At 41.5% G+C, this 21,367-nt stretch overlaps 1 protein-coding gene across 1 annotated transcript in view; it reads left to right on the forward strand.

Moving 5' to 3' along the window:
- The window catches only part of hmcn1 (hemicentin 1), a 493,052-nt gene that overhangs the window by 271,528 nt on the left and 200,157 nt on the right, over positions 1 to 21,367 (forward strand). Inside the window, exons 32-39 of the mRNA XM_078218304.1 lie at positions 1,740 to 2,024; positions 3,942 to 4,050; positions 5,819 to 5,988; positions 6,621 to 6,775; positions 6,967 to 7,090; positions 12,157 to 12,258; positions 15,745 to 15,927; positions 17,120 to 17,271. Of these exons, the coding sequence (XP_078074430.1) occupies positions 1,740 to 2,024; positions 3,942 to 4,050; positions 5,819 to 5,988; positions 6,621 to 6,775; positions 6,967 to 7,090; positions 12,157 to 12,258; positions 15,745 to 15,927; positions 17,120 to 17,271 (1,280 nt within the window). The remainder of the gene's footprint in view (positions 1 to 1,739; positions 2,025 to 3,941; positions 4,051 to 5,818; positions 5,989 to 6,620; positions 6,776 to 6,966; positions 7,091 to 12,156; positions 12,259 to 15,744; positions 15,928 to 17,119; positions 17,272 to 21,367) is intronic.

Genomic DNA, 21,367 nt, shown 5'->3' on the forward strand with positions numbered 1-21,367 from the left:
ACAAGAACTGCAATTCAAAGTACTTTGTTGGTTGTAAAGCATCTAAATCATTGGCCATGCTAAATTTTCCCTCTGTTTACCTGAACAGGTGCCTGAGTGTGACGATTAGGGGATTTTCACATTAATTCATTGCAGTGTTAATGTAAGCCTATTTGTGACACTAATAAAGAAACTTAAACTTAAATCAATGACAACATGAAATGTGCCATATAAAAGCAAGTTCATTCTTCCAGGATGTTCTAGAGTAAATCTTAGTAAATTGAATGTTTTGAAATACATTACATAACCAATTTTCATGAAACAAATCAGATGAGTGACCAATTAACCTTTTTAATTATGTTATTTAAAGAATGAATATTTGCAAAGGCATGAAGGGAACTCTCTGTTCTTTTTAAGATTGTTTCTGGAAAGTGAACTATCAGAAAAAGGAACATTGACTGATTTTTACCCCTCTCCGTAACATGGAAGTACTAAGGCTAGTTGTAACATTCCAGCTGATATCAGCTTCTTCAACCTATTCAGGACCATAATTTCTAAGTAATTGGGGGACTAACATATTAGGCTATTCTTTTGCTACCAAGGCAAGTTTCCTGACTCAGCAGACCTGCTTCAGTTTAAAGGGCCCTGTTAGACCCAATTTTCACTCCAGGGAGGCAAGAGTGAGAGCCTGCCAACCCCAGAAGCACGTCATAGGTGACCATTAGGGTAGGTGAGTGCTGAGGCAGGATGGTTAGAAGGCCCAGCTCGAATCCCTGGGACTTTGCCCCAGTTGGTTTGGATACTGTTAAGCCCTCACCCCTCACAATTTCTCATCCCTGCTCCCAAACCCCGAGCCCCTCATATCCCCATGCCAACCCATGCACTCTCATATTGCCAATGTCGCCTCCATAACTGTTTATCTAGTATCTAACATGGGCAGATCTCAGGAACCATGTGGAGATGAAATTACCTTCGAACAATCTCTTTCAGCTCTCACTCATACACATTTTACAATGTGGAAAAACTCTGATTCAAGCTTTTAAATCTTCAAATGGTTAATTTCTTATGCAAAACAACTTCTATTCAGACCCAAATAAAATTATTTAATTCTTTAATACTCTTTAAACTGTCACTCTAATTGTGAACTGAGAACCCCTGGCTGATAGTTTTTGAAACTCAACCAAGTTTCAAATGTTTCATGATGACATTATACTAGCCCTTGAGGAAATTTCAGCAAGGAACTCCATTGAAATTGCGTGCCCAAAGGTATTTATTTTTTCAAAACATACCAGATGGCCTGTAAATCAAAGTAGTCCAGCAGAGATTTTTTTAAACGTTCACTGACAGCTTCAAACTGTTTTTTATGTTTAAAGAGCAGGGGATTTTTTTAAAAATTCATGTGGGTACACTTAAATAGACACTATCCTTCAAGATAATTTCTATCTACTGTATAAATCTGTGACTCCCACAATGCAGGTTAAGGTCCTTGGACTAGCCAAAATGAGGTCTCTTTTAAGTTCAAATGACACTACTGAGTTTGAGTTTCTCACCTGACAGTCATACCCTGCCCTGCCCCTTCCTCTGCTGACAGAAATTAGATGTGTCAGAAATGGGGGTGGAATTCTGCCTTTGGGTTCTGCCCACCATTTATTAAGGGTCGGTAGAATCTTCCTGACTCTATGAAAATCCTGCCCAAAAGAGTGTATAATCTTTTAAATATTTTAGTTTAATGTTTATTTTGATTATTTTTTATTTTCTAGTACCTCCCAATATTGAAGGAGGAAGTCCTGATGGTCCTCAACATAAGAAGGTCACTGCGAGTAGCTCTGTCATACTGGAATGTGAAGCTTCTGGCTACCCCCCTCCTGTTCTCACCTGGTTGAAGGACGGGGCACCTGTGAAAGCGAGTGATAACATCCGTGTCCTTCAGGGAGGCAGAAAGTTAGAGATCCTCAATACAGCTGTACCTAATGCAGGTGGATACACGTGTGTGGCTAGCAGTATCGCCGGAGAAAGCAAAATAAAGTACACTATTGATATTTTGGGTAAGGAAATAAATAGAGTGTATGCTTTAATTGTGCACCACCACACTTCCAATTAAAATACCACACTCAAAGTGGTCAGATCAGGTTCAAACACCACCATGAGCACAAAGGTAACCTTATCACTTACTGTAACTAGCTGACACATCATTGCTAGAAACCGTGACCTCTTGAAAATGAATAATTTTATTGGGAGGTTGTAATTACACCCCGCCAGACTGGTGCATAAAGAATGTTTTAATATATTCTTCACTCAGTTAAATGCTCCTAAAGGGTGTTAATATTATGATGTGAATCAACAGAAAATGTTTTCAGCTCAATCTTTCCCGTGGTCATTTTTCTTTGTTTCTCTTATGGTTACCAGTACTTACAACATTCCATAATTGAAACTAATGTTAAGTTAAATTCCATGTACATACCCAAATAGGACATGAGTTTACAATAAGGCACTTTTCAGTTCTTAGACTAAAGCCTTAGTCAGTGTCATTTACTCAATGGACCTAATTTCTGTTAAGTGAAAGGTTTTTCTTTCTCTCACCCTTTGAGGACTACAGTAGCAAATTGATGCAAACATTTGGCCAGGTCAGATTCTTTCTTCTTATTCAAGTCATAATGTAAAAAGAGAAAATGTGTTCTGGTTTTATAATTATTTCCAATTCTTTATAATCTGGATTAGATCATTACAAAGAATGGTCTCTCTTATTGTTATGTGTAAGAAACTTTTGACATTTTCAAAAGGATAATGGGTGGAGTTCTCCCCCAAAATGTTTTAACTGCTGTCTCCAGTGGGCAGACGGTGAGATTGTCATTGGGTGCTTTGGGGTGATTCAGTTCGCAATTCAACCACACTTCAAAATTATTTTGGAACCTGAGCAGATTCTCCCTGAATGCTCCCACACTCAGAATTGTTTTTGAAATGGAGACATAAAGACTCTGGCAAGACTAGCACCGATCACAAAGTTATGTTGAAGGTCTCCCTCTTTCCCCAGCCCCACTCCCCTCCCCCCACGACAGCACACCCCCCTGCAGACATGGGGGGCCTCAACCCTTGACCGATTCTTCCCCGCCCCCCTCCCCTACCATCACTGAATGTCTGGGTCAAAACCCCCCCTTCCTCTTCTCTAACCCTTCCGCCCAAAATACGCTAGCATGAGGGTCACAGCTCCCCCATCCATCATCGCTGGCATTGGGGGCATTGCCCCCAACCCCCAAATGAGCGATACCTATTATGGGGTCGCCCAAGGTCTTGCCCCTTCACGCACCCCCTTCAGGCCCTATCCCTAGTCAGTTTGGCACTGCCAGAGGGCGAAGCCAGAGCACCGCCCATCCATGTACTCAATCACTTGACGGCTTCAATGGCCTTTGTCCCCCCCGCCCCCTCCCCAAAGCCCCCAGCGCAGCCATCATGACTAGTCTCTGTTGTGGAGACCAGTAGTGATTCATGCCAGGTTTCCGCTGAGACCGAAGGTCATGAATTGCTGAAGCTGGGAGAATCCAGCTCCAAATTGAGCCTGTACATTTAAATAGTTATTTAGAGATGCTAATCTGGTTCACACCCTTGCTGTGCGTGTACCAGATTATGAATGGGTGCAGGGGCTGTGAGAATCCGAAAGGGTGTTCTCCCCGGCGCTAACCATGTTATGGCCCTTCCCCTGTGATTCTCCGGCCCCAGTGCAATCTGCGCATGAGCGCTATGGGCCTGGAGAATCGCAAATGGCTGGCGGTTTGCTTCTAGAATATACAGATGGAATTGAAGCTTGAACAAAGAACAATGTGCAGTATCCTGATGCATCCAATGGGATAAAGACAGTACTCTAAAAAAATATATGCAAGGTAGTTGACTGTTCATTTTGCATTGCACTGTGTATGTATCTTGGATGCACTAAAACTCTCAAGGCTACTTTTTCTATATTTCTACAGTTCCACCAATCATAGACGGGAGTGATGAAGCCACAGACACAACAGTACTTCTCCATAATCCACTGGAACTCAAGTGTGATGCAGCAGGAACTCCTCCTCCAAATATCATGTGAGACTTTATTGCGAATGTTTGCATCACAGAATAAACAATGCCAGTGGTGATGATGGAAGCCATAACAATGGAGTTTCATCATTAGAAAATCAAATAGTGTCTAAGACTTCTAATTGACATCAACATCATTTTGCTACGTTGCTTCCATTTCTACTGGATACAGTTGATATCAGTAGAGATAGTGACACTGAACCTGATGATCCTCTGGCTAATACCTTACCCATATTAGCTCCCAAGATAATAGAAAGGGGAAAAGTTACAGAGACCTGTAAGGCTGGATCTCCTCCTCAGCTATGTAGTAGACAAAAACACTGAAACAGATAGGTGCATATGAATGCTTTGTAAGTTGTACAGAAGTGACATTCTGCTAATTTTTCAGAAATTCGGCCAAGTAAATGCTTAGCCCGTGGAAACTGGGCGTTTGTCTTGCAGGGCTGCCCCATCAGACAGAATATTTCTAAAGGAATACAAGAAACTTTTACCTAGCTCTGGAAAATTGCAGGAATGGGGAGACCATTTAACTGTGGATAGCTACCACAAGAGATCATGGGAGATGCCTGTATTCAGTAGACTCATGGAGTTGAGGTTGACATATTCTTGACAGGCTGCGTTTAAAGAACATGTTCCTGAGTAACCTAGTCTATCCTGTGTCTCCAGTTTAAAGTTTATTTATTAGTGTCACAAGTAGGCTTACATTAACACTGCAATGAAGTTACTGTGAAACGTACTGTGAAGCTACTGCTGAAGAATGGAGGCTGAGCTATTTTTCAGAGGTTTACAACACGCCTCTCAGCTAAGATCAAGCATCAGATCAAGCCTAAAATGGGGTGCAATGCCTTACCTTGTCAGCTTGGATCTTGTTTGTCTCTCTTGTGGGGACCATGAATTAGATTCAATTTGAATTTGGTTTATGCAGCGAGCAAAGAATGGATTTGGGCTTGCCTGGTCCATTCTGAGCATTGGTTTTGTAACTTTAAGGATGGAATAAAAAAATTTTAAAAAAAGTTTACAACAGTTAAGTTTATGACTGTTATGCACCAATTCACTGCACCAGTGGGAATGCAAATAAGCAGACCGAGGACGCCTGTGACTAAACCCCTCGGTAGACCACTGGCATGTATAAATCTGTTTTTTTAAAGCGACAACGCTTTGAGGATATTTTAGACTAATAGCTTTTCCTGGTTTCACTTTATAACAGGCTGTGGATTGAAAATAAGTTTGCCCAGTTTAAACTTCGGAATTCTCTAACCTAGAGGGCTCAAGCTGCTGCTTAATAAGACCATAAGACATAGGAGCAGAATTAGGCCACTCGGCCCATCGAGTCTGCTCCGCCATTCAATCATGGTTGATATTTTTCTCATCCCCATTCTCCTGCCTTTTCACCATAACCAGTTAATCAGCATATTCAAGACTGAGAGATAGATTTTTGCTCACTAAGGAAATTGAGGAAAATGGGAATAGGGTGGGTAAGTGGAGTTGATGTAGAAGTTTGGCCTTGCTATTATTGAATGGTGAAGCAGGCCAAAAGGACCATGTGGCTTACTCCCAGATGCTCCTATTTCATATATCCTTATATTTGCAGCAGTTAAATCCTGCTAGAAATCTGGACCTAAAATTTAAATGCGGGTAACAAATATTTTTTTTAAATGAGTTACATGTTGTGATTGTGATTTTAAAGGTGAATCATTATTAAATGCACTGACAATAAATAATTGGAAATTATATTGTCATTTAAATGTTTTTTAAATGTAATATTTTATTTTAGATGGATGAAGGATGGCCAACCTATTAAAAGCATGGCCGGCATTCAAATTTCAGCCAATGGCCAGAAGTTAATCATCTTTCAAGCTCAAGTCTCTGATGCAGGCAGATACCAGTGTGTAGCTACAAATGAAGCAGGGAATCAACAGCGGGAGTTTAACGTCATAGTTCAGGGTAACTCTTGCATATCTAGAACAATGCTTTTATTTATTATTTTAAACTTGTATTTTAATGCACTTTATACTTGTGTCATTAGGGCCAATGCTTAATGGGCTTCAGCTGAGATGGTGGGTGATTGGAGATATCTCCTTGCCCTCAGGCAGTATTGCACTTTTCAATAGATAATGTGAAAGAATGAAGCCAAGATGCAACTTGCGATAGAAACCCTTCTGATACATTCCTCTTTTTCAAGGACTAACTACCCAACCTCTGGGTCCTGTAACAGATGATCCAGCCTCGGTCCACAATCAGCTGTCTAATGAAGCTGAGTCTGCATTTTATGAACTATATCTTCCTTAATAAATGAAGATCAAAAGCTGTGTTGCTTTCATGATTTCCTAATGCTTATTAGATAGTATTCTCTCATTAAAGAAATAATCTACAAGGTATATTTCTCATGACAATGCTCCAGATTCTCCTCCCCTCCCCTCCCCCCCCTACTTTATTTCCTGTGGCTGTTTATCTGGCATGACCAGGTCCTCTGAGTATAATTTATACCAAGTGAGCCAGTTTTCTGCCAGGTGTTAGCAGCTAAAAGTTAATTTACATTTCTATATAAATTGATTTTTTTTCCCACATCAATACAGTCTCACCAACAATTAGATCAACAGGACCTTCAGAAAGATCAGTAGTGGTACATAAAACTGTAACCCTGCAGTGTGTTGCCAAAGGCATTCCAAACCCTATCATTACCTGGCTCAAAGATGGACGGCCAGTAAACACAGCAAGAGGAAACATTAAGGTATGTTCACTGAAATATGCTGGACACATTAAGCACACTAAAATATTTTAACTGTTGCTTAGAATCATGTAATAAGAATGTTGGCAAGGAACTAGTGGTTCCAAGTTCCAACTATACCTTAGCAGAGGGAGAACAAAGTGTACTTCCAAATCATTCATAACGTTTAAGCATGCCACTGTTTCTCTCTGTAGCTGGAGTCTGCAGGTCGCATGCTGCAGGTTGTTAATGCCTTGATGGAGGATGCAGGCAGGTATTCATGTGTAGCAACTAATGCAGCTGGAGAAGCACAGCAGCACATCAGACTCAATGTACACGGTAAGAATTACACAATTATAATAAACACCAATTCTATTTTTTTTGACAATTTAAAAAAATCACATTTGCTAATACAATTTTAATTGCTGCATGCATAACATTTTTAATGTGCTATATATCCCCCCCCCCCCCCACTTTAAAGTCTCATTACCCCCTTCCCTCCCCATCCCACCAATGTTAAAACTGCTCTTCAATTTCATGTAGTTAAATGACTTGATCTGGTCCTCTGCCTTTCCATCTTGTTGGCTTGGTTGCCATGAGGTGAAAGAGACATCTGGATAACTCAATTAGTTTTTCTCCCCTCTCCTGCCTGTGAAAGGAACATCCAGCCTCTGTCCATAATCTCACGTGATGGTACAGTAGAGATTGTGTGTATAAAATGGGAAATGGTAAACCTGTACTTAATCTCTCTGAAGCATATCATTAGACTGCCACCTTTCCCATCTGAATAAAAATTGAATCGTCTTTGAAAACAAGCACAAGGATTATGATGCATGATTAACCCAAGTCCATTGATTGAAATATGGGCAGTGTCCCAATTTTATGCTGCTTTCTCATTAAAATGATTTCCTTGTGCAACCATTGCTAACCAGGTCCCAAAAACACAACACCTTTGGATCGCTTAAAGATAGTCTGCCCTGTTTAAAGCTTTTCTGCACCTCTTAAAGGGGAGATAGATACATTGTGCTGGTGCACATGCGCCAAATTGTGCAGCATCTGTCATGGGAAAAAGTGAGTAATGGCATAACATCAGAGAAAGGGAGGTGCCCTCCATCAATCTCTGTAGCCTCCTACAGCCCTCCAAAGTCTTCTGTCTTCTTGCTCACTCATAATTTATTCACTCCACTATTGGTGGCCATGCCTTCTACTGCCTGGGTCCTAAGCCTCTCTGCTTCTCTCCTCCTTTAAGGAGTATCTTAAAACCTACCTCTTTCTCAAGCTTTTGGTCATCTGTTCTATTGTGTGGATCAGTGTTTACTAACATTCTTGTAAAGCACCTTGGAACATGATACTGCATTGAAAACACTCCATAAATGCAAGATGTTGTTTAATTGAAGTTGGTATATAACCAAAGATAAATAAAATTTAGATACAAATATGTTACAATACATTAGCTAGAGGACTAAAGAATAGTGTATTAGAAATAATGGAATGAACAGTATGTTGTGCAATTGCCAAGAAATAAATACAATACAAATCACAGAAAAAGTTGTGCAATAGGTTTACATCTGGTTCAAGGTTTTGTCTCAAGAAACTTTGGCAGGTAATGGGATAGGGATTGTGGAAGTTGTGGATGGTAGATTAAATTGTATTTGTCAAGTGTGAAAGTTTTACTGACAAATGGCCTCAAGCAACATATGTTATGATTTGTATATAATCCTCATCATATTTTGGGATTTTTGATAATTTCCCATGGGAAGGTTCTTAGTTCACTTCATGCTAAGAATGTTAACCAAAGTTAAGTCAAGCTCTCAGAGGATTAAAATTACCTCAGGAGCCAGCAGATGGGGTATACTTGTAAAAGCTTAATCGAGCAGTTTGTGAAAAGTTGCTAGTCCATTTCCAACTGTATCAGTTAACTCGACTTTAACTGAAGAGGGGTCAGGCATATGAGGGTCAAGGTAAGCGGCAAACTCGCTCAGCAGTGTGAGGCCTAGACAGTATTAACTCCTGGGATTCACCTGCACACTGTCAGTCAGTTGCCTGCCACAAAACTGATGGGGAAGCAGAGGGAAGCAGCAGCTAGCTGCTGTGCAGAAGTGCAATTTTGAAAGATACCTAGGTAAGTTGTTGGAAGGGGGTTTTGGGAGGGTTTAGTGCCCTGAGGGACCTGGGGAATTTTAAAAAATGTATCAGATTGGCCATCCTGTGGGCCCAGCTCCTCTTCCTGTTGTTTTCACCTAAAAGGAAAGCCACAATGGCTTGATTAAAATAATTGTCATTGCTCAGTGACATCATCAGACTCCAATCTGCATAATCTGAAGAAGAACCCCATCAGCTTCAGATCTCCAGACTTGCTGTCTGTTTTGAAGAGCATGCTAAATTAGAAGACAGTGAGAACAGAGTAGGCAGTCTACCAGAGAATTTTAATTGGCTGTGTACCTAGCTTCTACTGGGCAGGTAGGGTTAAATCTGCTTTTAATGAATTTTCTACTCAGCTTGGACTCAATAAATCAAGATGGCCCTACTATTAAAAATAGCAAAAGACTTTTAGGGACCTTGCCCTGGGAGATACAGGTCAACAGTTGGTTTAAGTGGCAGTCTACTGGCCACTCCATGTCCATGGGGAGAGAGTAAAAAGTCTCACAACACCAGGTTAAAGTCCAATAGGTTTATTTGGTAGCACAAGCCACAAGCTTTCGGAGCGCTGCCCCTTCATCAGGTGAGTGGGAGTCGTGTTCACAAACTGGGCATATAAAGACACAAACTCAATTTACAAGATAATGGTTGGAATGCGAGTCTTTAGTTACCTCGAAAGGTAATGTCTTAAAGGTTCAGACAATGTGAGTGGAGAGAGGGTTAAGCACAGGTCAAAGAGATGTGTATTGTCTCCAGCCAGGACAGTTAGTGAGATTTTGCAAGCCCAGGCAAGTCGTGGGGGTTACAGATAGTGTGACATGAACCCAAGATCCTGGTTGAGGCCGTCCTCATGTGTGCGGAACTTGGCTATCAGTTTCTGCTCAGCGATTCTGCGTTGTCGTGTGTCGTGAAGGCCGCCTTGGAGAACGCTTACCCGAAGATCAGAGGCTGAATGCCCGTGACTGCTGAAGTGTTCCCCAACAGGAAGAGAGCAGTCTTGCCTGGTGATTGTCGAGCGGTGTTCATTCATCCGTTGTCGTAGCGTCTGCATGGTCTCCCCAATGTACCATGCCTCGGGACATCCTTTCCTGCAGCGTATCAGGTAGACAACATTGGCCGAGTTGCAAGTGTATGTACCGTGTACCTAGTGGATGGTGTTCTCACGTGAGATGATGGCATCCGTGTTGGTGATCCGGCACGTCTTGCAGAGGTTGCTGTGGCAGGTTTGCGCGGTGTCGTGGTCACTGTTCTCCTGAAGGCTGGGTAGTTTGCTGCGGACAATGGTCTGTTTGAGGTTGTGCGGTTGTTTGAAGGCAAGAAGTGGGAGTGTGGGGATGGTCTTGGCGAGATGTTCGCCTTCATCGATGACATGTTGAAGGCTCCGGAGAAGATGTCGTAGCTTCTCCGCTTTGGGGAAGTACTGGTCGATGAAGGGTACTCTGTCCACCGTGTCCCGTGTTTGTCTTCTGAGGAGGTTGGTGCGGTTTTTCGCTGTGGCGCGTCGGAACTGTCGATCGATGAGTCAAGCGCCATATCCTGTTCTTATAAGGCATCTTCCAGCGTCTGGAGGTGTCTGTTGTGTTCCTCCTCATTTGAGCAGATCCGGTGTATACGGAGGGCTTGTCCATCAGGCATGGCTTCTTTAACGTGTTTAGGGTGGAAGCTGGAGAAGTGGAGCATCGTGAGGTTATCCGTGGGCTCGCGGTACAGTGCAGTGCTGACGTGACAGTCATTGATGGAGATGCGTGTGTCCAAGAATGCAACCGATTCCGGAGAGTAGTCCATGGTGAGTCTGATGGTGGGATGGAACTTGTTGATGTCATCATATAGTTGTTTCAGTGTTTGTTCGCCATGAGTCCAAAGGAAGAAAATGTCATCGATGTATCTAGTGTATAGCATTGGTTGAAAGTCCTGTGCGGTGAAGAGGTCTTGTTCGAACCTATGCATTGGTTGAAAGTCCTGTGCGGTGAAGAGGTCTTGTTCGAACCTATGCATGAAGATCTTGGCATATTGAGGTGCGAATTTGGTTCCCATGGCTGTTCTGTGTGTCTGAATGAAGAACTGGTTGTTGAAGGTGAAAACATTGTGGTCCAGGATGAAGCGGATGAGTTATGAAATCGCAGCAAACTACCCAGCCTTCAGGAGAACAGTGATCATGACACCACACAACCCTGCTACAGCAACCTCTGCAAGACATCATGGGGAGAGAGTCAGGGGTCAGCTGATAATTTCCTGCCCAGAAGAAAGTTGCAGATATAGGAGTGTTTGGCAGTTAGTATGAGTAGTACCTACTTTGTAAAACCCTGTACTCTGCTTTGTTCTAATGCTGAAATGGACTAAAATAGGACATGACTGTATGGTTTAGTTTTTATATTCATGGTGGAGGGGTGAGGAGGGTAGGTTTGAGACTAAATAAGTAACATTGAGTTTTGAATGTAAAAATATTTTACACATTCACCTATAAAAAAAGTAGCTTAACAATTTGTAACAGGCCTTGTTGTTAGTGTGTTTAGTTCACCCACAGACATTTTGGAGAAATGTGCTTGCGGCCCAGAATTTGCTGTCCTGGGATATCTCACATCATGCCTTGCGTATTCCTCCTCCTTCAGCTCCAAACTTCGTGCTGCTAATTGCTGGAAGTGCACCATACTCAGTGTATCTCTTCCTTGCTACAATTTGCTGGTCTTTTGCATTCAATTACAGACTAATAAACTCATCCAGAGTTTGGGTCAATATCGAGTTCGGATCACCAGGGGTGCTCTTATGTTAAGGATATCATGTATCAAATTAGGCAATATGGACACATACTTGAACATAGGATGCAGGGATCACTTATGGGAATGCACAGCAACACCGCGGAAAATATCTAGTTGAATTGATTTGAAATTTTAATTATTCTATTAAAAAAGATTATTATTCTATTAAAAAGAAAATTGATTGCGAAAACCATTAGCTTTATGGATTCTTTTCAAGAAAAAATAATCAGAAAATTTAATATCTTTATACAGAATTACATAGGAACCAAAACATCGAATCAGGCCATTTAGCCCAACCAGTCTAGGTTGGTGTTAAAATCCACAACAGCTTCATCTCACTCTAATTACTTCTTTGCATACCATCCCCACCCCCAATATCTCTCTGTTCACTTCTCCCTCAGTTGTGCATCAAGCCTCTCCTTAAATGTATAAGTGCTTCAACCACCTCATATTGACACTGAGTTCTTCTGAACCATCATCCATGGGAATCTATTTTATTTGACTTTGTAGAACCTCCAAGCATTGAAGATGGAGGCCTAACTCTAAACGAGACAGTGATTGTGAGAAATCCAATAGAACTGAAATGCAAAACATCAGGAAATCCAATACCAGGTAGGTCTGAGAAGCTTGTACACATACTCCAGTAATATCTAACTCTACAGGTATCAGCTGATTACCTCCTTCCAGTAGTACTAATTGCATATAGTTTGATTATTGTGTTTAAATTGTACTGCATATCTTTATTTAAATAGTTTTTTTGAGTTGGGGTGAAATTCAGAATAATACATAATTTAGTTTAGACCTTCCCTGCTCAAAAAAAACCATAGCCGATATATGTGAACTTTACAACAGTACCATGCAGTGTGGCATTGCTTAATAAGGATGTTTCCAAACTGCGTATGTGTAGACACCAACGCTGATGTTTGAGATGCTATGTGTGCCATCACCGTAAATGCATCCAAAATGAACACTTTCATGATTTTGTCCCAGGTGGTGGTTGTGTCAAGCTCAGTCACTGTAGATTGTTAGTTAAAAACTGTAGTAAAGTTAAAGAAAAAGCATACAGTTGCGCAAAGATGAATGGCGGGCCAGAAGATTGGACAGAATATAAAGGACATCAAAGAATGACAAAATGATCGCTAAGGAGGGAAAAACTAGAGCATGAGAGAAAACTAGCCAGTAATATAAAGATGGACAGTAAGAGTTTCTATAGATACTTAAAAAAGCAAAAGTTAACAAAGTGAGCACTGGTCCTATAGAAAGTGTGCCTGGGGAATTGGTTATGGAAAGAAGGGCTATGGTGGATGAATTAAACAGGCATTTTGCATCTGCCTTCAGTGTAGAGGACACAAGTAACCTGCCAGAAATAGCTGTTAATCAGGAAAAGGAAGGGAGAGAGGAACTCGGGAAGATTACAATCTCCGGAGAAGTGATATTGAGCAACGTGTTGGGTCTGCGGACTGAAAAATCCCCTGTTCTAGATGGACTTTACCAAAGGTCTTGAAAGAAGCGACAAATGAGTTGGTTGATGCTTGGCATTAATTTTCCAAAATTCCCTAGATATGGGGAAGGTTCCATTGGATTGGAACATTGCAAATGTAGCTTCTTTATTTAAAAGGGGAGGAAGAAAGCAGGAAACTATAGGCTAGCTGGGCCTAATATCTGTCATAGGGAAAATGTTAGAAGGTATTATTAAAGATGTTACAGCAGGGCACTTGGAAAAATTCAAGGTCATCAGGCAGAGTCAACATGGTTTTATGAAAGGGAAATCGTGTTTAACCAATTTACTGGAACTCTTTGAAGGAGTTACACGTGCTGTGGATAAAGGGGTTCCCCTTCATCCACAGCATGTGTAACTCCTTGGATAAAGTGCCACATCAAAGGTTATTGTGTAAGTAAAATGTCATGGTGTGGTAGGGTAACAGGTTGGCATGGATTGAAGATAGGTTAGCTAACAGGAGATGGAGAATTGACATAAATGGGTCTTTTTCTAGTTGGCAAGATGTAACAAGTGGTGTGCCACAGGAATCAGTGCTGGGGCCTCACCATTTTACAATTTATATAAATGACTTGGATGAAGGGACTGAAGGTATGGTTGCTAAATTTGCTGACAGCACAAAGATAGATAGGGAAGTAAATTGTGAAGCTGATATAAGGAGGCTGCAATGGACATAGATAGTTTCAGTGAGTGGATATAAATCTGGCAAACGGAGTAAAATATGTGCAAATGTGAAATTGTCCATTTTGGCCGGAAGAATAAAAGAGAAGCTTGTTATCTAAATGGCGAGAGATTGCAGAATTCTGAGGTGCAAAGGAATCTGGGCATCTTTGTTCATGAATCACAAAAAGCACAAATACAGCAAGTGATTAGTAAAGCTAATAAAATGTTATCATTTATTATGAAGGGAATTAATTACAAAAATGGGGAGGTTAAGCTTCAGTTGTACGGGGACATTGATGAGACCACATCTGTAGTATTTGTATACAGTATAGTATTGATCCCCTTATTTAAGGAAAGTTTTAAATGTGTTAGGAGGAGTTCAGAGAAGATTTATTAGACTAATAGAAGAAATGGGGGGTTGTCTTATGAGGAACGTTTTGCGAGGTTAGTTTGGTATCCACTAGAGTTTGGAAGAGTAAGACCTGATTTGATTGAAGCCTTTTTAGATCCTGAGGGGGATTAACAGGGTGGATGTGGAGAGGATATTTCTTCTTGTCAGAAAATTTAGAATTAGGGGTCACTGTTTAAAAAAATGGGGTTGCTCATTTAAGACAGAGATGAGAATTTATTTCTCACAGCGGGTCATGATCTCTGGAACACTCTTCCTCAAAAGGAAGTGGAAGCAGAGTCTTTGAATATTTTTAAGGCAGAGCTAAATAGATTTTTGATTAACAATGAGGTGAAAGGTTATCATGGGTAGAAGGAGCTGGCTTGAGGGGCCGAGTAGCCTACGCCTTCTTCCAACTTCTATGTTCTTATACATCAATACTGATCGTGCTGGCTAGAGTTGCCACTGAGGGCATTGTTGTTCATGGAAATATACTCCATCATGAACCATCAGAAGAGGAGGGGTAAGGGGGAAAATTGAGAATTGGAAGGAAAAATAGATGATCAGAGACCAGGAAGATTAGTTGATATCATAGACGATTGGTGAACTTCAAAACCACAAATAGATTGACCCAAACATTACGAATCTTGGATACAACAGACTTCAATGTAAAATTTGTAAAATATATAGTTAGGAGGGAGTTACTCGGGATAAATAAAATTGAAATAAGGAGTTTTATACCTTGCTGGAATTTTACAGGTGACAACATGTGGAAAGTCAAGGGCATCCCGTCCTAGATGGTTCTGGTAGACCAGATTGTATTTTATATTTAGCAGGTAATTAACTGCCTGTAAGTGGGGCTCTCATTGTTTTAGGAGATGGAGTTCTGTCTCCAAGAGCTGCTGGCCAATCAGACAATAATGTCACCAGGAGTGGTGGCCATATTTTGTACTGCAACCAGGCAGCAGTAGCCATGATGGGGGTGATCCTGGAATGGAGTTAAGTTAGTCAGACTCACTGGGGCCATTCAGACACTGAGGTGAGAGTGGCTGTTCATGAAGGCAGGGAGTTTCTTTCTGAAGGGATAGTCCTTGGTACCAAGGGGTGCCCTCCATGAGCCACAGAGTGTCTGATCCGAAGGGTCCCCCCCGATTATGCAAGGAGGCCACCAGGGTATACCAGGCTATCTCCCCACATGGTAGTATGTACACCTGCCACAGGTAAAATAACAACAATAGTGGGAAAAAGACCCAAGTGTTGCTGAATTAAGGGCCTCAATTGAACTTGGGGGGCCAGAGGGCCATCCACCACCTTTCTCTCCACTGGTAGAATGCCAATGGTGGTGGGAAGGTGACGGACATACCATCCTACTGCCATCCCATTGGATTTATTGCCCTCCATGTTCCAACATGCTCCCTGGGGGCCAGTAAACTCCTTGCTCTTGGATGGAAATTTATTCTGTACTTTGATTCAAAATCTCAACTGCAATGATTGTGGGCTGTAAAATACCTTCTCATTCTAAGTTTTTGTTTACTTTTCTGAACCCCAGCTATAACGTGGTACAAAGACAACCAGCCAATCAGCACAAGCACAAGCTTTAGAGGTTCCATCCTGAACCGAGGTCAGCTCCTCCAGATTGCCAGTGCTCAAGTAGCAGACAGGGGCATGTATAGATGTGCAGCGGTCAATGTGGCAGGTTCGGCTGAGTTATTCTACAGTGTGAAAGTTTATGGTAAGTGAGGTGACATTGTGCATTCATAAAATTAGTGCAAATGCTAATACATTAAGAAGTCTCACAGCACCAGGTTAAAGTCCAACAGGTTTATTTGGTATCACAAGCTTTTGGAGCGCTGCTCCTTCTTCAGGTGAGATCACTGATATCACATAAACCTGTTGGATTTTAACCTGGTGTTGTGAGACTTCTTACTGTGCCTACCCCAGTCCAACGCCGGCAACTCCACATCAATACATTAAGATAATTGAACCTTAATGGAAATTCAATATTAGGTATTATGATGTGTAAGATGCATCAAACTTATTGAAAGAATTAAAGCTTTTATAACTTGCATATATACTATAAGTACTGCAGTAAACATATTTTAATAGCTCTTCAATGAAACAAAAAATGGATTATATTTTAATAGTAAACGTTTAAATCCCAACTTTAAATTATTAATTTGCAGGACCGCTCCCTAAATGCATATTTTGCACATAGGCAGAGTGCTGTAATTTGGACATTCTACATTGAATTTAAACAGACAAATGGAGATATCAGAAATGGCATTAAAATTAAGGAGAGGACTCATTAACCAGAAGGGTAATGTCATTAACCTGCAGGGCTGAATAGCATCTCTCAGGGAAGTCAGTTTTACTGCACATCAGGAATGTATTGTTTCTGTCTTAAATGTCTGTATAATACAGTACCTTATTTCAAAATATTTCAATGCATTTCACACACAGTGAGGGTAGTTTTGACTTTGAATGATTATGGTGGAAATAAGAGTTGGGAGAGATGAAAAACCAGCTGCACTATTCACCAAGTCAAAATTACTTCCAGTTAATGTTTTGAGTTATTATGAAGGGAAAAAAGAAAACATGCAACAGAAATATCCCACAAACCCCAACAAGAAGATATACTTTGGGAATGCTATTGAAAGATCAAAACTTGACAACACCAATAAACCAAACAATACAGAGTGCTCTAAAATAGGTTGCAGTGCATCAGCAGGCAGATTAGTCAGTTTGATGACAGATTTAAATGGATATTGAATCACTCTATCATAAACGTAGTCAATGAAAATAGGATGGACCAATCAATGTGCAACAAAGACAACTAATACACAATATTTTAATAAATTGAAACAAATGATGTTTCAACATTTTGAACAAACTTTGTTTTTACATTGGATCATTTCACCTTGTAGTTCCTCCAACAATCCTTGGCAGCAGTGACATGGTGACAGTGGTGGTGAATAATCCTGTTAGACTGGAATGTGAGGCACGGGGCATCCCAGCACCAAACTTGACATGGCTGAAAGATGGCAGCCCCGTCTCCAGCTTTTCAGATGGCATTCAGGTATTGCTAATTTGGTTTAACACTAGTCATTACATTAAAACGTTTCTGATTGCTTCAAGCATGGCATCCAACTCTGTAAAGAAGTATAGATTTTTCCTTCATAAAGCATCTTTCATGTTCTTAAGCTGTCTCAAAGTCCTTGTCAGCCAATAAATGTTTTTTGAATGTAGTTACTCTGGCCAGTAAATGCATAAACCAATTTGCAAAATACAAGATCACTTAAAGAGTGACTGAGCTGTGTTCCTTCAAATTGGTCAAGGCTTGCAAGAACTCTCAGATTTGTTGAAAATGCTTCATAGAAATTTTTATAAATGAGCAGGCCCAGCCCTGTTTTGATATCTCATCAAGCATGAAACCTTTGATAATATAACATTCTCTTGGATGCCACATCATTGCGCTGAATTTTCCCAGGGGCACTTGGGCCCCAAAGTCAGGATTGAAAACGGGTCCCAAAACTCCTCATGGCCTCAGCATGTTAATTGGTGTTGGGTTTGAAGGTGGGATGCTTGTAAAAAGCAGCACATGGCCTTCCTGCTGCCTAACCGCCTGCCCCCGACCTGTTTCCCATTTTACAGGGGTGAGGAAGAGGGCAGTGGCGGCATCATGCAGGCCCACTCATCCTTAAGTCGATCGAGGTCCTAAAATGCTTCATCCTGTGCGAGTTGGCCTCCTAAATGACTAATTGCCTCTATATTCACCATGAAGAGATAATAAGGACATGTAAAAAAGATAGCACTTTAATCATGGGTGACTTTAATATTCGTGGATTAGGAAAATCAAATTGACAGAGGTAACTATGAGGAAGAAGTCATAGAGTATATTTGGGACAGTTTCCTCGAACAATATGTTATGGATCCAACCAGGAATCAGGCTATTTTGGTCATATATAATGAGGCAGGTTTAATTAACAATGTCAAAGTAAAAGATCCCTAGGAAACAGTGACCATAACACGGTAGAAGTTAGCATTCTGTTTGAGAGTGAGAAACTTGGGTCAGAAGCAACTGTGTTGAACCTAAAAAGGGGTAATTATATAGGAATGAGGGCAGAGTTGACTGGAGTGAACTGGGAAAGGAGTATAGCAGGAAAGACAGTTGATCAGCAATGGCAAAAGTTTATGAAAATAGTTCACGACTCAACAAAGATATATCCCAGTGAGGAAGAAGGATTCTAGGAAGGGAATAAATCAACCATGGTTAACCAAGAACCTTAAGGATAGTATTAAATTTAAAAAGAAAAACCATATAATGTGGCAAAGATTAGTGTTAAGCCAGAGGATTGGGAAAGTTTTAAAAACCAACATAAGATGGCCAAAAAAAATGGGGGAGAAGATAAACTATGAAGGTAAACTGGCAAGTAATATAAAAATGGACAGCAAAAGCTTCTTTGAATACATAAAAGGGAAGAGAGAGCCAAAGTGAACATAAGCCCCTTAGAGAATGAAACTGGGGAAATAATGATGGGGAACCAGGAAATAGCAGAGGAGTTAAACGAATACTTTGCATCAGTCTTCATGGTGGAAGACACTAACATTTTCCAAAAATACTAAATAATCGAGGGGTGAAAAGGGGTGGGGGAGGAAATAAATACAATAGCTATCACCAGAGATGAAGTACTAGGGAAACTAATGGGACTGAAGGCTGATAAGTGCCTTAGATCTGATGGGTTGCATCCCAGGATATTAAAGGAAGTAGCTACAGATTAATGGATGCACTGGTGGTAATCTTCCAAGAATCCTTAAATTCTGGCAAAGTCCCAGAGGATTGGAAAACTGCCAATGTAACACAATGTAAGCACCCTTATTCAAAAGGAAAGGAGACAAAAATCAGGTAACTAACTATAGGCCAGTTATCTCAACTGGGAATGTAGCAGTATCTATTATAAAGAATGTAATAGCAGAGCATTTGGAAATACATAATATAATCAAGCAGAGTCAGCATGACTTCATGAAGGGGAAATCATGCCTGACAAATTTCAATGAATCATAGAAACCCTACAGTGCAGAAGGAGGCCATTCGGCCCATCGAGTCTGCACCGACCACAATCCCATCCAGGCCCTACCCCCACATATTTACCCGCTAATCCCTCTAACCTACGCATTTTAGGATTCCAAGGGGCAATTTTTAACCTGGCCAATCAACCTAACCCGCACATCTTTGGACTGTGGGAGGAAACCGGAGCACCCGGAGGAAACCCACGCAGACACAAGGAGAATGTGCAAACTCCACACAGACAGTGACCCGAGCTGGGAATCGAACCCGGGACCCTGGAGCTGTGAAGCAGCAGTGCTAACCACTGCGCTACCGTGCCGCTCCAAATTTATTGGATGGCACAGTAGTTAGCACTGCTTGCTCACATGTCAGTGACCTGGGGGGTTCACTTCCAGCTTTGAGTGACTGACTCTGCCCGTGTCTGCGTGGGTTTCCTCTGGGTGCTCTAGTTTCTTCCCACAGTCCAGAGATGTGCAGGTTGAGTGGATTGACCATGCTAAATTGCCCCTTAGTGGCCAAAGATGTGCAGGTTAGATGGATTAACCATGGTAAATACGGAGATAGACCCAACCCCCCTGGACTGAGTGCAGACTTCATGGGCCGAATGACTTTGGGGCGGCATGGTAGCACAGTGGTTAGCACTGCTGCTTCACAGCTCCAGGATCCCGGGTTCGATTCCTGGCTCGGGTCACTGTCTGTGTGGAGTTTGCACATTCTCCTCGTGTCTGCGTGGGTTTCCTCCGGGTGCTCCGGTTTCCTCCCACAGTCCAAAGATGTGTGGGTTAGGTTGATTGGCCAGGTTAAAAAAATTGCCCCTTAGCGTCCTGGGATGTGTAGGTTAGAGGGATTAGCGGGTAAAATATGTGGGGGTAGGGCCTGGGTGGGATTGTGGTCGGTGCGGACTCGATGGGCCGAATGGCCTCCTTCTGCACTGTAGGGTTTCTATGATTCTATGATTCTATGACTTCCTTCTGCACTGTAGGGATTCTATTAGAATTCTTTGAGATAATAATGATAAAGGGGAACCATTAGATGTAATATACTAGGATTTCCAAAAAGCATTTGAAAAGGTACCACACAAAAGGCTACTTAATAAGAGCCCATGGTGTTGGAGGGTAGTATATTAGCTTGAATAGAGGATTAGCTAACTGATAGAAGACAGATTTGGAAGAGAAGGGGCATTTTTAGAATGGAAATTGTAACTAGTAGAGCGTCATAGGGATCACAATTATTTACAATATGTATTGATGACTTGGATGAAGGAAGTGAATGTACTATTGTTTTGCCAAGTTTGCAGATGACACAAATAGGTGGGAAGGCAATTGGTGAGAATGACACTTTTCCCATCCCGAGAATTGTAGCGGGCAGGGGGCGAGATTTTCCAGTTTTGGTGCAAGCGCTGCTGGAATGTCCTACCCGAAGAGACTAAAGAGGGATATAGGCAGGTTAGCTCAATGGGCAAAAATTTGGCAGATGGAACATAGGGTCTCGCTCATCCCGAAACCGTAAAATCGTGCCTGACGTCAACGGACCTTCCCATGCTCCGCCCCTCGCCCGCTCTGATTCCCGTGGTGGGTGGGCCGGTAAAATTCCAGCCATAATGTAGGAAAATGTGAAGTTATGCACTTTGGTAAGAAGAATACAGGTGCTAAATATTATTTAAATGGATAAAGTCTGTCGAAAACAGCAGCACAGAGGCATTTGGGAGTCCTCGTACATAAATCACAGAAACCTAGAATGCAAATTCAGCAATTAACTGGGAAGGCAAATGGTATGTTGGCCTTTACTTCAAAAGGAATGGAGTATAAAAATAGGGAAATCTTGCCAAAGCTATACAAGGCATTGGTTAGACCACACCTGGAATTCTGTGAACACTTTTGGTCCTGTTGTTTAAAGAAAGCTATACTAGCATTCGAGACAGTCCATTAACCAGGTTGAGCCTAGGGTATAGAGGGATTTATGAGGAGAGGTTAAGTAGATTTGGCCTGGGCTCATTGGCATTTAGAATAATAAGTGGTGACCTTATTGAGACATATAGGATTGTCAGGGGGCTTGATAGGGGAGAGGTTGTTTCCCCTCGTGGGAGAGTCTAGGACCTGAGGATATA

Source organism: Mustelus asterias, chromosome 8, assembly GCF_964213995.1.
Source record: "Mustelus asterias chromosome 8, sMusAst1.hap1.1, whole genome shotgun sequence".
Taxonomy (NCBI): Eukaryota; Metazoa; Chordata; class Chondrichthyes; order Carcharhiniformes; family Triakidae; genus Mustelus; species Mustelus asterias.